General features: G+C 25.9%; 1 protein-coding gene across 1 annotated transcript; it reads right to left on the bottom strand.

Annotated features, from left to right (window-relative positions):
• Positions 1-6,040: 6,040 nt before the first annotated feature.
• On the bottom strand, positions 6,041-13,972 carry LOC129959746 (ecto-NOX disulfide-thiol exchanger 1-like). The gene is made up of 2 exons (XM_056072641.1): positions 11,526-13,972; positions 6,041-9,119 (listed from the first exon to the last, which is right to left on the bottom strand). The coding sequence occupies exon 1, from the start codon at positions 13,358-13,360 to the stop codon at positions 12,224-12,226; it is 1,137 nt and encodes a 378-aa protein (XP_055928616.1). The 5' UTR covers positions 13,361-13,972; the 3' UTR covers positions 6,041-9,119; positions 11,526-12,223.
• Positions 13,973-22,157: the final 8,185 nt, after the last annotated feature.

Genomic DNA, 22,157 nt, shown 5'->3' with positions numbered 1-22,157 from the left:
CCATCACTAAGAAAATCCTGGCAAGAGTTATACCAATAGAAAGAGGCAAGCTGACACATAAAATGATTTCAATTTGAAAGAGACATGCCAGCAGCATAGAAATGAACGATATTTATAGTTCTATTCAATTAAATGAAAATGCATTTATTATTACGAAAACAATTGGAGAATCAATTTTTATTTAAAATGTAGAAAAAATTAATGCTACAGAATGCTGCCCAACAAAATGTGACCAATGCAATGTGTGCATACACTCTATGTCTTGCACCTGCATTGATTATTCAATAAAATTTTTAATTTGCAAACATATTCATTATATTTGTCAAAAATTAGAAACGAATGATAACTCACAACAAAATGTAGATAACACTGAAGACAATTTAATTATACATATCAATGAAAGAAAAAAGAAAAGCAAGTTTGTGAAAAAAATGCAATAGTTACAACTCTTCAAATCACTGAAGACCTAAATATTAGGAAAAACCGAATGATTCAACATTTAAAAGAACTGCAGTCAATAATATTAGAATGGGACACATTACATCCTCTTCCAAATGTGGAAGAAAAAATCAAAGCCATAAAAGCAAGTTTTCAGGTAGCCACGGCTTCGACTAGTAGTTCTCATAAAAAAAGGAAATATTAAAAGTATCCAAAGCTCCACCAAACAAATATATTAGCAAACAAAGAAAATTTATAGCAAAGAAGAAAAAATCAAAACAAAATCATCAATACCAATTTTTTAAACTATTTATTGTATTTAAGTTAAATGTTATTTTAAATTATATTAAAAATATTAGTCCTTGAGAGGCTTTTATAGAAATTTTGGAAAATGTATATTTCTGTATAAATGTGTGTATTTTTTCTTTTTTATTTACATATAAATAAAGTATTTCTATTTTTTTATTTGAAATTTTTATAAATTTACAAGGACTGCCTAGTTATTAATTTAATTTAATTTCAATTTTTCTTTATTTCATTTAAAGGAGTGCAAAATAATAATAATAAAAAAAAAACATGTCGACATAGATTTAAGTAATTGAATGAAAACAAGAGAATAGATATTTGAATAAACAATACAAAAAGCCTTGAGTTTCATTACAATAACAAAAAATGTGATACTTATGAATTAACAGAGAAAGAAAGATTGACGATAATACGATTTTTTTTTTTTTTTTTTTTTTTTTTGTATAAACAGCACATACAAATGCTTGTTTTCTTCTCGTAATTTATCGCTTATAGGTTGATGCACTTTGGTGTTACATTTAGAGATTTTTGGCCCTTCCGTCGTTAATTACTATCAAAATATACTTAAAAGGGGAAAGTATTGAGTAATTCCTTAAAACATGAAAAATCAATGAATAACATAATTCTTGTATGAAAACCCATATGATATTTAAAAAAAATAACATCTTAATGGCAGTTTTTAATGATTGAATAAAAAAATTTTTAAAAGCGATTGAGTTAAATGGTTTGAGTCCTAGTCCAACAACAATATATATAAATATATACATCTTCAAAGGAAGGGGGGGGAAATCTTCGTAAATTACTCGTAACCTCAAAAGAAATTTAATCCACAATTAGAATATCTGTAAATAACATTTAAATCACAGAAAGAGCGCCTTTAAATGGTATTTAATCAGTAGGTAATGTACCTGCAATATATATTTTCATTCAATCGTAGTAAATTATTAGTAATATAAAATTTAATTCACTACTTAATTTTAATTAGTTTTTAATTTTAAAATTGTGTTGGAAACATTCACTAGAGTATTCTGATACAGATAAAAATGAGCTGGTAGATCAAATTGTAAATTAATTTATAATTTTGAGTAGCGTTTACTTGATAAAGTGATGGAAAATACTCGGTTTCGTTTTCGGATACAGTATTTCTATAAAAAATTACATAACTTGAATTCTATTATTCATAAAAAAAATTAAGAAAACACAGATGTGGAGATCCACATAAATAAGCCTTTAAAACATAACAATAAAAAACTCAATCTTTAAAAAAAAATAAAAAAAAAAAAAACGCGATCTGCTTTTTTAATGAAGTAAGATTCCTTCAACCCTAGATTATGCTTTAACGCTTATCCAACAACATAGCTGCGGACGAAAGCAGCAACACGGTTGCGTATGATAACCGGACTTACCTACGAATAAAATAGATTCGCCCATCCAATCCACAACCGTGTTGAGCTTTAGCCGCTAGTTGCATAAGGTGGAGTGTGGACGACTGTCGGTCAGATCTATGAAGAAGGCAGACTTTATTTATGCACAATCTTTCTTAATAAAATGATAATACCGTGATATAATTTATTTATTTTTGCTCATAATTACGTTTTATGAATCTAATTTTTGACTAGAAATGTATGTTGATTGTGGCTGAGAACAGGGCGAGCTTGGAAAAGATGAATTTTAAAAAGGCGCCTTCTATTTATAATTAATTAAATGGCAAGAAACTAATATGTTAACTCAGAATTAAATTCTATCTTCTATTGGTTTGTTAAATGAAATTTAAAGTTTTCACAAAGTAATGGAATGAACTTACAAGTTTAATTTAAATTCTTAATAGAAGCTAAAAATGCCTTATTCGGAATACAAATTCGATGTAGTTTTAAATTTTATTTCTTGCAATTTGGCTGTATTCGTTGGAAAGTATTTTAATTTTTTTATACTATTAATTTTAATGCTCATATTTTGTTTAATGTACAAAGCTAAATGTTTTTAAAAAATTAGCCAAAATTTTTTTTAAATGATGCTTTTTATAAATTATATATAGTTTTTTACCTAATTAATAAATTAGTGTTATAGAACATTTTTTATAACTGCAGGCGTGCTTTTGTTATTTGCTAGTATTTGTAGTAGCAATGAAGCATTTATATTTTGTGGTCTAAAAATTGCAATAATAAAAATCTGTAATCTCTTTCTTGCAGTTTTGTCCATTCTTTTTTTTTTTCTTTTTAATGTTGATAATATGCATGATAAACTCTTTAAGTTTTTTTTTCAAATTAAATAATTCATACTTGTAAAAATATGCATTGCAAAGATATATATATGAATTCTTTTCACTATATATATAATTTCAGCTAAGCTTTTGACAAATTTTTGGCTTATTCTCTGTTAAGATAGTATGATAACCAAAAAACCTCAAAGGAATCATCAAAATATTCAATATTTTCTATTTAATAAAAACTCATTTTTGTTTTGTTAAAATAAGATTTATATTGAATTAAAAATTATATGCATAAGCTCATTAATATTGCATGATTTTAAAAAGTACTTTTTCAGTACATATTTCTTATTCTAATTTATTAATTTTTTTCATAAATGCTTAATACATTTATTTATGCATACAGTAATTTAATTCTACTTATAATGCTAAAAATCAGAAATTTGATTCAAAGTAGCCAAACTAAATCTGAAAAGGTAATAGAATCAATTATTTCTAATTATGTGGTTGGTGTAATAATATTTTAAAAGAAAAATTGTACTAAAAATTCTAATATCTTGGATAAATTTGTTCAAAATGTTGAATATTCTACTTTTATAATAATGCACAGAAGTTAAAACTTTTAAAGAAAATTTGGAATGTAATTTTTAATTTCAAAAAATAAAAATTATTTTTTAATTTAATATAATAATATTAGTTTATTCTAAATTAGTCAATATAATTTTCAATTAAATTGTAAAATATCATTTGCTAATTTTTGCATAATATTTTATGCAACACTTACATTTTTCCAAGAAATTTTTCTTTTTTTTAGTTTTTTGAAGCTTAATTTCTTCTAATTTTGATTTTCAATAATAATTCATGAAATAAGTGATTTGCTTCACAAGCATTCATTATTGTAAAATACTAATGTATATTAGTTAACCAAACCATTAACAAAATAAGAAACATTTGCTCCACTTTAAAAAATGCTATACTAATATTGTTTTAACTGATTCAAATGAGTGGATAAATACCGAGTGGTGAATATTTCTGAGATATTGTGTAAAAAAAAATTATAAAGGATGATGAAAATCCTTAAAACCTATAAAACATATAGTTTATATACCTATTTTATCTTTTAAAATTAAGGTTTTGACTAAATTATTAAAAAAGACAATTTCTATGAGGATATAGAAAGAAAAATGTAGAAAAATAAAATGGGTAAATAGTTTTTATAGTTTTAAAGTAATGATAATTACAATGGAATAATGAATTTTAACACTGTTTATGTTAAATTGAAAAAAAAAATTATTTCTAATTTAGAATCAATAATAAAAATAATCATAATCTCTTAATCAAGTTATCTGCAAATTCATTTGTTCAATAGGAATTTAATAACTTGGAGAATATGACTTTAGTCACTTGGAGACTTTAAAACAACTTCCATTGTCCCCATTACAGAAACATGAAGAAAGGCTAATTTTCAAAAATAATTTAGTATTGATTCAATTCACCTTCAGTAAAAATTTTAAAACTAATGACACAAGTAGGTTAAAACTGTCTGAGTGGTTTAACTTGCATATATCAATAAAAGAAAATAGATGGCAATCAACTGAAGACAGATTTTATTCATTACAGAAAAAAGGATGGACAGAGAATGAAAAATATCAGAAGGATCACAAAATATGTTCTGATCATTGTTTTGATGAAGGAGTTTGTATGAAACCAGTATTTTAGAAATCAAAGTAGTTTTGTACATTTTAAATGCAACTGAAAGAACTTCCTGGGCCATTTTATTCACAAAAGAAGAAAAAAAATCTTTTAGCATATGAAAGAGCAGTTGAACTTGGATATGTATCATATAATTGGGAACTTCTAAAGAGATAAAGAGAACTTGACAGAAAAAAAAACTTAATGAACAAAGAGAAAGCACAATCATTTACAAGTGGAATATATGATATAATATATCCCACAAGATATTGTATAAAAGCTGATAATCTATGCAACTCCTCTCAAAATTCAAATTCTACCTCTAAAACATGATTCTTATTAATGCTTAAACCACAGCCTGAAAATTGGAAGGAAAAAAACTGTAAACAGTATCTTTCACTTTTGTTTCCAATATCATTTTAAGTAAAAAAAAAAAAAAAAAAAACTTTCTTTTTTTTATTTAGTTAAAATTACTTTTTAAAAAATCGTCTACCTCATTGTTCATTGTAACTAAAAAGAATTTAAATCAAGTATGTATGATGTGTTATTGTTTGCTTTTTTATTAATTTTTTAAAAATTTTATAAAATAAAAAAATTTATATGCTTTCCTCCCTTTCTCTCTTTTATTTTTATACTTTTTCTGCCTCTTTATAACATTAGCATATAAGATCATGTTTTTTTTTATATGAATACAATTAATTGAAAAATAAATATCCATTCTAGATATTTATCCTTAAAATTAGATACCTGAATGCCATCACTAATCAACTCACGCTTAAATTTCTTTACAGCATGTTTTAAAAAGAAAATTTTACTTTTGAAGAAAAATAATTCCTTTGCGAATAAAAGAAACCTTTGTAAATGCTTCAGAAGAAAATTTCCAAATGTATTTTTTGAAATTTTAAATACTAAATCTGAATGATAAAATGGTATTTTAACAAAATTTCGAATATGGCTGTGTTAATTTACCTAATCATTTTTATTGAACAAATAAAATATCTTGAAGGGTACGAGAAATTGCGTTCTTTCAAAATGTCATAAGGAATTGTTATCCTCGTTTGTAGATTTTTCAGCTACTACTGTAAACATAATATTCCATTTTTTTCAAAGATTATTGTTTTCAAATAATATTATTGCCGCCACACTTTTTTTTTTTTTTTTTTTTTGTAATTGCTATATTGCATACAAACAAACGTGTAATGTAGAGTGACAGAAAAAACAAGTTTAAATTAATGACAAAAGAATAAATTCATCTTTGCTTGAGTAGTTAAATTTTGATAAGAGTTTTGGGGAATGAAATGAATTGTATTACAATAATAAAACATTTACTTATTACTTATGTAAATGTTAATTATAAAATAAGTAACAGCATTTCATGCAACAAAATTTTATTATCTGTTGAAATTTGATCTTGGTGGGTAACAATTTTTTTTCATGTCAATTATTCTTTCTTACTGTTATATTGAGATATTGGACAGATGGAATATTCCAGAATTTAAAAAGAATAAATTATTAACACAGAATAATTATAACATTTAAACATACATTACATATTTGTATTTAATCACAATAAATATTGAACAGCAAAAAAAAAAAAAAAAATTGTAAACTACATATATAGTTTTCTTCTCTTCATTTGAATATTTTTTAAATCAAGATAATATGCACATTACATATTTTACATTAATATTATGCAGCGCCAATCTTATATCTTATTTGAAATATTTCACATGGCAGAATTCAAGATTTCACAAGTACACTTTTGGTCCCTTCTATAGTCTGTTAAATCCAGAATTCATCATAGTTTACATTCTTTCTGATTTATTAGATAGAGAGAAATAAAAATGTTGTTGGTTTCATGTTTCTGCAGTAATGCAGTTCCTTCGAAGAAAATGAAGACAAAAGCTCATAACTGAACACGAAATTCTGTGAAAAGCAGAACTGGTTGAGGGGGAACTGCACAAATTAACCAGCAAAGAATTGCTGCACTGATGTTAATAATTTTAAGCAACTTCATTGGATATATTTTCTTGAAAATTTGTGAAGACATCTACTGTTTTGAATCTATATATGACTCTTGCATCACAGATTCTTTCCAAAATTCATTTTTTTTTTACAAATAAAAAATGCATTTTTTAAAAAAAGGCATGATTAAAAAAATTATTTTAAGACATCCCACTTTATTTTTAATTGTACTGCAATATAAAAAATAAAAACCTTTAGCTAATTATTGAAACAATATTTGTGATAATAAATCATGTGGCAAGTTTACAAAAGCGAGAAGTTGAAGAAAATGATATAGAATATACTACTCCTATACATAGAAAATCAAACTACTTACTTATTTCTTCAAAAAAAAAAAAAAAAACCTGAAAGCAACTGAGCTTAAAATGAAATAAATGCTTATGTTCTTAAATTGGTGGATTGAAACAATTCTGGGACAAATAATGAATGGTATTAATGAAAATTTGTTTCGGCATATTTAATATTAGAAAAATTATCAAAAATTGAGTATCAGATATACAGCTTTTTGATCTCCATTTTTACATTGCAATATTTTAATTGCTTTTAATTACTCTTATTTTAATTTAACTTTATTTTAAGATAATATTTTAGTTTGTTTTGATTTTCTTCAGATTCTTGCAAAGACTTCATGTTCCTCTTTTTACATCCATATATATATATATATATTGCAGTGTATTACTTTATGCCATACGAAAACAGAGAGAAAAAAATAGGATTGCTAAATAATTTCAAAAACAATGATACTTAGGAAATTCTTATATATAAAAAAAGAACAGAAATAAAATAAGGAAATCAAAACCACATGTTTTGAATAAACTGCCAAGAGAGATAAATGGCCAATCTTATGTTTTGAGATAGCACCCCCCCCCCTCCGCATAATTTACCAAAGTTGAATTTTCGAATTGTGTCAACTCAGACGGGGGGGGGGGGGGGGGGATTTTACCCATTCAAGCCAAAATCAGAATAACCAATTTAAGTAATAAGATCACATATAAAATATCATTTATCTAAATCATTTATCAAAAATACAGACCTACAGATGGTCAACCCCTTAATGAATTTAATTCCAAAATTTGATATGGACCTGCACTTCAGATATTAAATTTTTATAGCAAATTTCATTCATTTAGCTTATACATTGTAGTTATCGTGTTCATTTATACTCAAACAGCGAGACAAACCTTCTTGAATGGATTTTCTACCTTTCAAAATTGTTTGTGTCATTCTAACATTATTATCGTCACAAAGTTGTGAAAGATAATTTAAAGTTTGCAAGTTGATTTGCAACCATATTCAAAGGAACATAAGTGATAAACATATAGGTTAATTAATGTAGCTCTTTTCTTTAAAAGATATAATGATGTGTTGTTTGTGATGTTGCCGACATATGATCTCTAAAGTCAGTAAAGATGCAGATCAAAATTTGCTTTGAAAGTAATTTCTTTGAAACCATTATAAGATAATTTGTAAAAATAGTTATATCTCAATATAAGTTTGTTTGTTTGTTTTAGTTTATAAGCATTTATGCATTTTTAATTTTACAAAAAATACAATTAAAATTGTAAAATTTTTAATTTTACAATTAAAATACTTCTAATACCACTGCTCTCTTATTACTTTGTAAGAAATTTGATCAGATATACTGTAAGAGACTTTATATGTATAATAATTTTCTAATTTTCAATCATAAATAATATTGTACCTCTCGTACACAAGTATGATTATAAACTAGGCAACCTAAAAATATTTCTTTTTCAAGTCAACAATATTCATATAAAGAATCTAAAGGTTTTACTTTTCAAAATTGTTTGTATCTTTTTAATATCATCTTTATCATCAAAAGCTTATGAAAGATGATTTACTCCACATTTTTATTGTTCCCTCTCCAAAATGAAATGCTTACCATGTTCCTGGATACATTTGTAATTTTTAATTTAAAACTGCTATTTGATAAAATTTTGCAAAAGAATATTTAATTTATAAACTCAAAAAACTTATAAAAAATGTATTGAATCATTTTTTTCAAACTCATGCACAATGAAAACTACTAAATAATATAAAAATGAATTTTGCAATTCTTCAGCAAATAATTAATGAACCAGAAAAATAATGTAATTTGTATCTGTTAAGTAACTTCAGGTACCTTTTCAAATCTGAATGAAAGAATATATATAAAAAAATAGGTTATAAAGGTTGAATTAACACATTTTCATAAATTGGTTTAATAAGTTTCATAAACTATATATTAATTTTTTTCTTAAACTTCACATACAATATCAAGCTTCCTTGTTCTTTATATAGAGAGAACTTACAACTTTTTGAAAAACTAAAATTAATTAACATCAAATACATTTATTAAATACTGGGAGTGATATAAGAAAATTCTTGATATTGATGGCAAAAATATACAGGGAGTCCACCAGTCTAAACCATTACAGATATATACCTGAAACTGAAAACAAAAATAATAATGTAAAGAATTATTTGTTTATACTGTTCAAGAACTTGGCTTAGTAACAGCTGTTTAGAGTAAATGGGAGTTGTGAGTAAATTTACTTAAGGGAGAAATTATCAGTTTTTCAAAATATAAAATATGTGGACCATATTACAATTGCAATGGTGAATTTTTCTTTTAAAAAATTCCACTCACTATTGTAAAAGAAATATACAACTGGCATTCAAAGCACAAATGGAAAATAATACAGTTTGTATGATAAAAAAAATAGCAACCTTATTTCATTCCAGAATTATATATATATATATATAAAATATGATTATAATTAAAAATTTGGAAAATTTTTCTGAAAAAGAACTTTAATATAATATTTGCTTAAAGTGGCTGAAATACAGAAAGAGAACCATTAAATAATTTTTTCTTCTCGCACATTAAGTTAAACTGTAAGTACAACAGATTTACATGTGAAGAGAATCTTATCAATTATATCTGCTCTACTTATGAATTCTTTTCTGAGACTTTTATTTTTTGCAGAGAGCCCAAAGGAAGTAAATTAAAGGAATAAATCTAATGATTACAGGGGTGCCCACAAGAACTTCCTTCTCTAAGAATGTTACTTCTATAACATTTGTCAGTAAAGAACACAAGGAATGAATATGTTGGAAGCCCATCATGTTCAAGCCATATTCCTGACAAATGCCACAGAAAGCCAGATTCTTCTAAACAGGGCTCTTCGTTTAGAAAGAATGTACTGAATACCAAAATAATAAAATGATATTTACAGAGCTAAAAATAAATGAATAAATAAATATTGCACAGAACAGCTTTTCATTTTATTCTATTATAACTGAATCATATATGGAATTTTATAGTTTTTAAATAACACTTACCTCATTTCAGCAATAACATAAAATGTATAATTAAATTAACATATAGAAATGCAAGCAGAAAACAGTGTACATAGTGAGAAATTGCTGCAAAAAATAAGTACTTTTAAGCATCTTTGTACATGTATGCATACGTAAACCTGCGTATTTTCAAAGAATAAGTTATTTTCTGCTTTATAATAAAGCATGGTTTTTATTGAAAAAAATTAATTTTGAATATATATTTTAAATTTTAATATTTATTTCTGGACTTGCACAACATCTTCTATTATAAAACAAATGTCTTTTTGGTTTTGACAAAAACAAAAAAGGATCACAAAATGAAAAAACTATCGATACCAAAAAATTAAGTAAACTTTTAGAAGATTAACAATCAAGATCTATGATCCTTTTCAATATTTCCTACCAGTTTAACTACCCTATAAACAGTTTACCCAGTTTATTTCGAGAGATAATTCATTTCTGAAAATGCTGTCATTGATGTAGAAGCAAAGTATGACCAAAAACTTTGTATTCAATTTTTAAATATGCAGCAACAAACAAAATTCGACACAGCTGGGACAGGAAGTGTAAATTTTCTCCTGTATTGACTCGCTACATTAAAAAATTTTTAGTTACAAAAAGATAAAAACTTAAAAAGATAAAAAATAAGTATTCTGGAATGGTTACCATCAAAAGACAAGCAAAATTGCCACGAAATTGACAATAGATCAATGCCATGTTCTAAATAAGTTTTCAAAAACATTTTTAATAGAAAATAATAGCAGCATCCGAAAAGGGTCACACTATGAAAAAAATTTCTTATTGCTTCTAACTTCTGAAATTTAGTAAAGGCCTTATTTATATAATGTTTAAAGTATACGACTACGTATGGGATGAATTTTTTGAAAAACATTCCGATATACTTATATTTTTAAATATTTGCATAAAAAAAAAATTGGAAAAAAAAACACCAACGAAACCAAATTATATCAGTTAAGGGAAAAAAACCATTAAAAAATTGCTTTTTGGCTAAAAATAGGTATAAAGCAAAAGTCTTCTAGTTAGAAGTTTATCAAATAATTTGCTATATATTTTGTAGCTAAAGAAATACATTATCTAGTTCCTGAACTAAAAAATAAGCTGCATTTTTATTCATTCTTTAAATATTGGAAATTCAATTGATAAATAAGAAGAAATTTTCAATTTTTTTTTCTTCATATTGAGGAGCAATAAAACAATTATAAAATATTTTTTAATAAATAGATTATTCCAACGTATGGGAAACAAAAAGTTCTCTTTGCACATCTCAAGAAAATTAAGTAATTTTTAAGAATGTTTTTTCAAAATTAAGCACTTTTAAAGTCCACTTAAATTCACCTAAAGACCATAATTCTTAAAAAGTAATTAAAATTTATTAAAAAATATTAAATACTCATCAATAGCAATTGAACCAACTGGACAGAGCATATCATAAATTAAATATGAAAGGACATGATTGTTAGCAAGGATACATGGATAGGTTACATATATTTACCTAGATGATCCAATCATTCAGCTTCTTTTTCATAACTGCACAGTTTATAAATGAAATGTTTATATAACTGTACCACAAGAAGAACATTTTATTCACATACAACAAAATTTGCAGTATAATTAGCCCATTGAAATAGTTGTATTCACATAGAGTACAAACAAAAATAATACTGGAATAGCATTGATATACCAAAAAGAATTGCTAGAAAGTGCAACACTACAAAAGCCAAAAAAGAAAAGTACATTTGTACTGATGCTTTAATCCACAAGTTTCAGTAAAAACAGGGGAAAAAATTATTCACAAAAAACTTCTAATTAGATCACTGTAACTTCTTCAGTTGAAAAACCATGACACTGATGTTTTTGTTATCAACAGCATCTAATTTAATAAAATGAGGTGCACACTAAAACAAACATTAAAGTTGGAACTATTTCCTCCTTTTTCATATACAACTGATGTCTTTCAGTTCAACTGGAATCAAACAAATACTCACTATTTACAATGGAAATTGCAGTCTTATTGCATGAATAATTGACAGAGTTACTGTTCATTAATTCCACATAAAATAAGTTGATGTAGCTTATCTTTATCAAAATTTAGTCACATTTAATCAAACACTACATTTTTACAAATTTTAAATCATTAAAACATTTTTGAAAATTTTAATTGAACCATTAAATATTTTTGGAGGTATATATTTATTTCTTATTGGGCACTTTCTTGTTCGGCAATTTCTTCTTAATTATCTTACGTGATTTCTGAATATGTAAATTCTTATCAATTAATATTGTCCTGGTTTCCGGAGTGATACTTATACAACTCCATTTTCTTACCTCCTGAGGAAAAAGAAGCCTTGTTTCTTTAAAAATATTTGGATATTTCCTCAACAAATTTTCTACATCTGTCATATTAAAGTGTGCATTATTGTTTGGAAGGCATTTCTTTAAATGGAAATAAATACTTTTTACAACTGCTTCATTTGGAAATTCAAACAAAAAGATAGAAATTAAAGAAACAACGTGGATTTCAATTTGATCCATATAAGACTGAGAAGCAACCTCAACAAGAAGACATGGTTTTCCTTCTCTATTTATAATCAGATACTCTTTCTTTACAAGTATCTTGAACTTTACCTTTTCTGACCTTAGTGGTTGAAATTGATTTTTATATTCTTCATATTTTAATGGCATTTCTTCAGTTTTTTCATAAACAATATCTAATTCAGAAGTTAAACTATCAAGTTTAGCTTGCATTTCATGAACACTACTTTCTGCTTGTTCATCTTCAATATTCTTATCATCCGACTCTTTTTCCAATACACAATCTTCCAAAATAATTCGCTTGAGATTCAAAAAATCTACTCTCATCTCTTGTATTTTTTCCAAATGATCCTGAGTGAAACAAGTCCACAAGTTTTGCTTTTCTATTGTACTGAATATTTCTTCAATTTCAATCAGCTTAAGTTGAATGCAATAACTTTTGCTCAATACACTTTTCTTTAAATGTTTAATTTTCTCCTGGTATTCTTTCTCCTCAGCTTGAAGTTTTTCAACACGATTCCAACATAGTCGAATCAAAAAATAAAAGCACGCCGAATTTATCTCGTTACATTCCCCTCTTTCTAACCATGCAATTAAAATTTTCATTGCTTCTTTAAATGTTTCATCGTTATCTAATCTTTTTGCTAAAGCTTGAGCTTCTTCTTCAGAATAAAGAGGAATTGAATTATAAACAAAAGATCTTTCCGCATTAACACAAGCTTCATCACGGCTTGAATCGATTTGTATCTTCATGTTGTCGTCGCAAGAAGACCACTGATCAGAATGCTTCTCCATTTGTGTTAGTATTCCTTTATCGGAAAATATAAGTAGTTTTACCTGTGTAAGATAGGAAAATTTCAGCTCTTCAATATAAAACGTTTAGAAAAAAAAGTCGCTGTAGAATACAGCTGTGAAATTTATAGCATCCACACTACAAATGTTTCACGCTTGTATTGATTAATGGGAATTTGGGGATTTTTAACTGCAGAGGCTGTCATCCCGCATTCACACAGATTCAATGTAATAAATGTAAAAATACACAAATAAAAGATTTTGAGGAAAATATAAGGATTTTGTTTATTTACAAAAATTTTGCTAATGAGTTTCTTGCATCTGAAGATTACTGTTTATTCCATCAAACGCGTCTTATAGTTGAGGATCTTGAGCAATGAAGTAGAATATCGTCTAAATAAATTTCCATGAATTGTAAATTGGGTCTTTCGAAAGGCCAAATTTATTTAAAAGATCTGCGGCCGTATTCACCAACCGTTGTTAAACATCGGCTGATGATTAAACGCTGATCAGCAGTCAAATCGGTATTCACCACACCAAATCGGTTGACGATTTCCCCCTGTTTTGCCCCATTTTTTGATTCACGAACTTCCGATAATCAAATTTGATCAACGGTTTTCCGCATGCGCAGTTCTCAAGAAGGACAACTGTTACATTAGTTTTCAAACAAACATGGAGGATACATTGGAACTATTGCAGTTGATATCAGATAGGAGGTGAATAATTTACACTGACAGAGTTTCTGATTTGGATTTGTTAGATGAATGTGATTTTGTTTCCAATGCATTTTATCTTTGAGAAGGAGAAATTAAGCACCAATATTTTACGAAACAGTGCTGTAACTACTGAAGAGAAATTGTGTATTGCCTTACGTTTTTTTGCTTCAGGAAGTCGTCAACAAATAATTGGTGATTTCAATCAAACTATCCAGTCATCATGTTGCCGGGCTATAAATGAAGTATCTAGATGTATAGCTGAAATGAGGCCAAGATTCATTTACCTACCAAATAATGAATCTGAGCGACTTGAGGTATGTTTACATTTATCCCTTTTACATCGTTCATATGGGAATCCCTTTTTATTGTTATTATATCCGAGTTGATTTTTGATTATTATTTTCTGGAATTAAAATTAGAATCTGTCATTTGTATAATTCCGTGAACATTCAAATTTTTGAAGCAAAGGAATTATAATTAAAAGAATTTTCTAAACTTATTAATACCTTTTAGAAAACTCATCAAGTTTAGTACGATTATACTGTTTTTTGTCAATACTGTTTTACAGTTTTTTGTTCCTTAAAATACTTCCATTAAAAACATTTTATTGCATATTTTCTATCTGGTTAATCTAATGACTTGCTAATAAAATAAGTTATTTCATATCTATACATATTCATATCATTTGTGTAGTCTTATAATTTTTTTTAATTATGTTATTATGGCGATATAAGTTATTAAAAATTGATAATGTATGTATGTAATATTTTTTCAAATCATTTTTAATTAACTTTTAATATTACTTTTATAACTAGAATTCATCTGTAACAGTTTTTGCATTTGTTATGCTATAAGAAAATTTTCCCATTCTTTACATAGACAGTGTACATGTTAATCAATTTTAACCTTGCTCCTTTTATTTTTCAATTTTGTAAATCTGTAAAAATATAATAAAGAATTCAAGTATTAAAGATTATTTGCAATATAAACTTAACATTTTAATTATGCTTTATTCCATATTGAAAAATCTTATTCTTCTACCCTTACCATTATACCACTGTATATCAAAGATTACGGCAGATTTTTGTATGAATAAAGCAAGAAGGGTTTTTGAGAAACAACCACCTAAATAATAAATATGTTTTCGTTGAACAAATAATATTTTAAGATTAGGAAAAAAAATATTCTTTCTGTAGAATATTTTCCAAAGTTATCTGAAATCACTTACAAATATTTTAGAATGCACATTTCTAGTGATTGAGAATAGAATATCTTATGTCTTTTTTTTATATATATAAAAAAGTTTTAAAAAGTACTGTATGAATGAATTCTAAATTTAGTTACAAAAAATGGAATTTTTGTCTTATATCAAATCTTATAATATTTAAAATATTTAATATTATAATCAAATAAATTATAATATCTGTGTTTATACTATCAATTTTTAAGTATGTCATGTAAGTATTATTGTTAAATTAGCAATTTTTTTCATTAGTTATTTATAATATAATTAATTCTTATTTCACATTTCTCAGATTAAAGACTTGCAAAGATATGGAAGAAATAAGGAACAGCCTTTTCCTCCTGAAAAAAAAAAAAAAAAGAAAAGAAAAGAAAGAAAGAAAAGCAACAAACAAAAAAATCTTTTTCATCTGTCTGGTGATGATTATACAGGATTGCTTTTTGTATTTTTGAAACTTTCCTGTATGACTCATTTCCATGATTGTATACTGTTTTCACATGGGTATATAAGTTTTTTTTTTTTTTTTTTTTTTTTAGTAAATTGATTTTTTATGTTATTATTTATTTTATAGAAAAAGAATTATTGCAGTTTTTATTATGATTAATAATTAGAAATTTAAAGAAATTACTTTTGTTACTTATAAATTGTGTGATATAATAATGTGCTTAGTTACTCAATATAGCTAATCTCTTTTACAATATTAGTTTACTTCAGCTTTAATCTTCAACAATGTGTATAAAATTAACATTTTTTAAAGAAATCAAATTTTGACCTTTGTTATCTGCTGAAAATGATTACCAATTTTTATTAATGTTTTCCTTCTCATTACATAACAAATTTTAACATTATTTCTAATGTATTCTCTACCTGATTATTTTTTGAATTTATCTGTATAGAAATGACTAAATAATTCCTTATTCCCATCTTTGAAAATCAAATGTATTTTTAATTTGATGTTGTTCTTTTTATGATTTATAGAAAATGACATGCATGTATGACTCATATCAGTGTAGTTATTTTTTAGTGGTTTTATGTGCTCATTATCTTATTACAATATGTATATGTATTAGAGAAATAAAAAGACACATATAGAAGAATTTTGTATTAAGAATCAGCATTAATGTTGCACCTCTATTGACACTTTCTTGTAATTCTTGTAGAAGAATTTTGAATTAATAATCAGCATGAATGTTATATTTTAAAGTACCTTTAATGGAACTTTGTTTTAATGCTTGTAGAAGCTGTAACTTCTCTGTCAGAATTTTCTTTTGTAATTCATATATGTTACTTTTCGAGTCAAATTTGAATAAAATAGATTTTTGTATACAGAAGTCCTTTTTTAATTTTGCATATTTTAAGACATTCTGAGAAGTGTGTGAAAAACAAAGAAAATAGATTAATTGGGATTTGAAAATTTTGGAATTTGAAAAACAAGTATAGATAATAACTTATCCGAGTTAATTCAAATTTCTACAAATTATGATGCAAATATAAAATTTTAAAAAAGAGGTTTTTATTTTAAAAATTCAATTTAATTTAACTGACAGTTTAATGTAACCTATTAGAATAATATTTAAAATGATTTCAAGAAAAAAAATTTTGTGAAAAATTCTTTTACTTTTTTGAAACATTTCAATTTGGATCATCTTTCATCAAATTTAAATATAGAAAGAGATTCCTTGTTTAAATACACAAGATCCTGAGTTGAAAAATTTGACAATTAAACAAAGGAAATTATGCTGACTTAACAGTATTTAGTTAGATGTTGTGCTCATAGGTTTATGATTTCAGGAAGTAATGATTGTCATGAAGATATGAATAATTAAAAACATCGTTGGAAATTAATATAATAAAGTGACAGATATTATTCAAGTATGAGTAGAAACTAAATGTTAAAATATCAAAAAATTAATAACTTTTTTGGTACAAAATCCTGGGAATAAAAAAAAAAAAAAAAAAAAAAAAAGGCAAAAACTTGTTGAAACAAATGGAATTTCACATTAACTTGAAAGAATTAAAATATCATTACTAGTTTCTGACAGGCTAATCAAGTTAAACTGTGTTGCTTTTTGATTAAGTTTGAATCATCAAGCAGAAAGTGTTAAAAAATGTATTGTTAATTGTAGATGTTTTGCCACTCAATTTATTTGAACAAAAGTGAATGCTTATGATGTGCAAATTAATCATTTATTTCATTCAGGGATATCAATTCTAAAATAAGTATGGTTTTCATCAATATTTACATTATTTTTATACTGATTTGTAATGTCAAGTACATGTTGTCAAGCTAACAATTAGCCCATTCAAATTTAAAGAGTTGCTAAATTCATTGTTTACAAAAAGTTTTAGATATGAGGTATAAATGAGCTTCTTCACTTCCACAATAACTATATACTATTCAAATTTATTGCATGAATATTTATTTTGGTGAAATAGCTGTTGGTCTTCAATATTCATATACAATTTTCACTGACTTTTGTTTATAATTTGAATCTTCTGATTTGCAGCATATATTCTGAATGTATATATTCTTCTTATATGTATATATTCTGACATTTATAACTATAAATTTCTATCTTTTTAACAAAATATATGTAAAAATTTAATATTCTGATAGTTAATAAAAGAAAATTTTTCCATATTTGCTTTTCGATAGAAATAAAAGCATACCACAGAATAAGTATTTTTTACTTTGATTCAGTTTTGAGGGAAAAAAAATATCTCAAAAACTACTGAATATGTAGACAGCTAATACATATTTAAATATTGACACCAAAAACAATCTTAGTATTTTTTTAAAATATAATATATTGTGGAAGTTTAAAACCTATTTGTTTAAAAATAAATGCTGAAAGTCTAATAACAATCTTAAAGAGAAGTTTGTAATATATGCTATAAACTTCATGCAAACAATTATATGGGATTGCCAGAGATATCATTGCTTTTCATTACAATTTAAATAACCTTTGGAAATTGAAATATTTTGTGTAAATGAAAATTATTTACTAATATGGAAGTCATAATACTTGTAAGCAAGATTTTATACACTACATTTCCTCCTCTTTTATTATATTAAAAATACAGGATACTACAATTTTTGTTAAACTCATTGTTTAGAAGAAACTTCAATGAACTCCTCACTTGCGAAATCAGTTTGCAGCAGTTTGTTATTTCTATTGTTTATGTATATACTCTATAATTATATAAAAAATGTTTAAATATTTCCATAAGTAAATTAACTAATTTAAGGTTAATATGCATTTTTTTCAAAAATTTAATTCAGATAGACCTTTTGTAAAAGTTTAATTCATTGGAAAACTATTCAAAGCACAGCTAATATGCATATTCTCAATTCAAAAGAGAGCAAATGCTCAAATGTTTTATTACATAATAATACAGTGGAAATTTAAAATATACTTGGTTAATAATGTATAGTCAGAGAAACAATCCTACGAAAAGCTATAATATCATGTAAGCAAATCGGTGAGATTATCACTAGGCAATATCACCTTCGTTTTCTCGTTTGATCCTTGTACACATCTGGGAAAGAAACAAAATAACAACAAAAACACGAAACAGCGCCACCCATCAGCTGATAATCATGTGATATATATAGACCAATGAAGATCCATTTTCGGTTGAAAAAGGCAGAAAAAGCTGATTGTCGTAACCTTGATGCTTAGTCGTGAAATTACCGTTCGTGAATACCAATGATCATTGGTTGATGATTAATCGTTGATCATGGGTTGAACGATCCGATGTTTAGCAACCGGTTTGGTGAATACGGCCGCTGATGTTATTAAAATTTTGTTGAGAATTCTTTCCAATTTTTCCGTAACCTAAACTAAAAAAAAGTTGCCAGATTCCAAGTTGGAATAACCTAAGAGTAGAATTAAAGAAACAGGAAATACAAAACTTGATGGTGAGTGGCAACAACTTGATATGCCTAAATTTTTCTGATGTTTCTTTTTCTTTTAATTTTCTTTCATATGGAAAAGGATGTCATCCGAGGCAATCCAGTGAACTTATAGCTATAATTTGTGATTGATTTTGTGATATAATCCACCTTTTCGTTCCATGAATTGTAAAATGTCCTGGAATCTAATACAAGACAATATGTTTATTTCTTTGAAATTTTCCTATAATTTTGTGAGTAAGGCTGCGGACAATAGGAAAACTAGAAAAAATATTTTGTAGTGCAATATAAATTGAAAAGTTGTCGGTGAACGCAAACATTCTTACCATTAGGCTTATATGTTTTTAGCAAAGACTAATCACTCCCTAGCCCCTTTATTCAATGAGCTAAGAATGATTTATTGGACGTTTGACTCGTACCACAACCCCATACGGAAATGTCCGGTCCCAATACCCTTCTCGTGCCATTTTTTTCCCCTACTAAATAGACATAGTAGCTATAATTTTTATGTGACGAACATATAATACCTTTCGTAAAAAGACTACTAGGATTCTTTTATGTTTGTTAAGGTCCATGGCAAGGCGGAAGAAAAATTAGCCCTGTATGCAGGAAATATGAAAGAGACCTTATGAACGTCACCCATTTGGAAGCAATCGACTAAAGACTGATCCTGCTTAATTCTTGGTCTTATACTTAAGAATGTGTTTTATATTGTCGATATTAAACACCATTTTTATTTACTTTATTGCTGTTATAATTAAGGGAAAAGAATAATATAAAGATAGATTAAAATGAAACCTAAAATATTATTTTACTACGATATTTCGAATTAAATGTTCGAATCTTCTTAATATTTATTTTTTGCATAATGTCTGTGATAAATTTGAAAAGAGAATATAAGTCGTCTATAGAAAATATAAGGATATTTTTGATCTGCAGTCAAAGACATTATTTTTTTCGTTAATCTGTTTTCTCCTAGCATATAACAAGTGGTCAAGATCAATTACATGATGTCATTGATACCGGATAAGATTAATGGATTAACCATTGGAAGGAGTAATAGGATTTAATTGAATAGAATTAAAACACAATGCCTGAAAAGTTTTAGGATATCCCCTTTCCGAAAACTAAGAGAACTGCTCCACTTCGGGCTCCTTCATGGTTTTTTTCTATCATTTTTCCTGATAGGTTTTCCAATATCCTTCTATTGATAGAGTTTGAAATCGTCATAACAATAGTATTTGATGCAAATTTAATTGATTTTTTTTATTTCTTAAGATTTGAAGTCTGATTGGAAGAATTTACTTGATAAAATCATCTATCATAAATTCCATTATGGGTTTGAAGGGGTTTATACATTCCAGCCTATTTTCATCAAATAATCTACAAGCAAGTTCATAACATTTTCGGATAATAAATGTAGATTATTCAAAGAAAAGTAGTTGATTAGAAAAGGTATGTAGAAGTTTATAGAACAATTAAAGGTCCATGCTACTCATTCAACATTAATATAACAATATAGGCGCATACCCGGCAGCTGAATATAAATGCTAAATAGAGAATGAGTCAATAAATATTAATTTTGGATTTTAAAAGGAGTCGGTGCATAATTAAGCAGGTATTCCATTTATGAGATGGCTAGAGCCCAAGAAGAAACATGAGCTCTAATGTTAGCTAACTATTTAATATATAAACATAGCGTTCCCCAATGATATACACTGTTTTGTTTCACATTGAAAACACATTTACATTATAAGGATGTTTATTGTTAGATGTATACTTTGGAAATGAAATTGAAATAATTAGGGATGTACCATCTGCTTTCGGTGGCCAGCTGGTCTGCCCATCATACATTTAATATTACTTTAATTATGTCAATTAATTATAAAGTAAATGTAATAAATTTAATTTTCATTAAATTAATGCATGAATTGCAATAAAAGAACAAGTTATATATAGTTGTAAATTATTATAAGAAATCTGTTTTTTAGCTTTTTTATGAGAATTACTATTTAAGCAAACTATAATATATAAATAATTAACATAACCTTCGAAAAGAATTATCTTGCAGTTGATGAAAGACTTATTTAATGATTGAGCTAAGAAGTGAATATGTTGAAACTAATAGAAAGTTAATTTTTAAAATTGCTTTTATTGAATGATAAAAAAAGCCATAAAAAACTGGTAAAAAAAAAAATCAACTGTTTTTTATAGGGGAAAAAAAAAAGACGATGCTCTAGTAATACCTAATTTTTAATTTTATGTTAACCTAAAATAAATGAAATGAAACAAATAAAAAATAAATAATAGAAATGGAAATAATAAAGTAGATTTGGATCTTCATCCAAAACATAGGAAGCCAAGGTTGTAGATTTTAATTGTTTAGTTTTATATTATCTTTAAAAAATTAAAATGACAATAATTTGCACATAAAATTGTATTTAATATAACTGCAATGTGCTCATATAGAAGTATAGTTTATGAAACCAATGAAAAATATTTTTGAAAAATATGTTTAAAAGTATTTTGAAAAATACTAAGATCAAAGAGGAAAAATATTGAATGGAATTAAAAAAGAGAAAACTGAAAAAGTAATTTTTTTAAATTGAAAATGTTTTTGTTCAGTTATATGTTTTGAAGTTATTAAAGAAAATGCTGGAATTTTGTTATTTTTTTATTAAAATCTTAATTTAATTTTTGAAACACTACTTCTTAATATTGCTATCCAAGAAATAGCTACATTTGTAAGCACTAAGTCCAACAATCCATCCCAAAAGACGCAATTTATGCCAGCCTATAAATTTTATTATATTAAAAGTATGAATAATCTTATCTCATCTTTTTTTTAACAATGGAAAATCGTTCAGCTTTGATTGAACAATGAAAATGATTTGTATTTCATTTACGATATTGTTGAAACTCAAT

Source organism: Argiope bruennichi, chromosome 2 (assembly GCF_947563725.1).
Source record: "Argiope bruennichi chromosome 2, qqArgBrue1.1, whole genome shotgun sequence".
Taxonomy (NCBI): Eukaryota; Metazoa; Arthropoda; class Arachnida; order Araneae; family Araneidae; genus Argiope; species Argiope bruennichi.
Note: the sequence above shows the minus strand (reverse complement) of the source record. Positions and strands in the feature narration are given on the sequence as shown.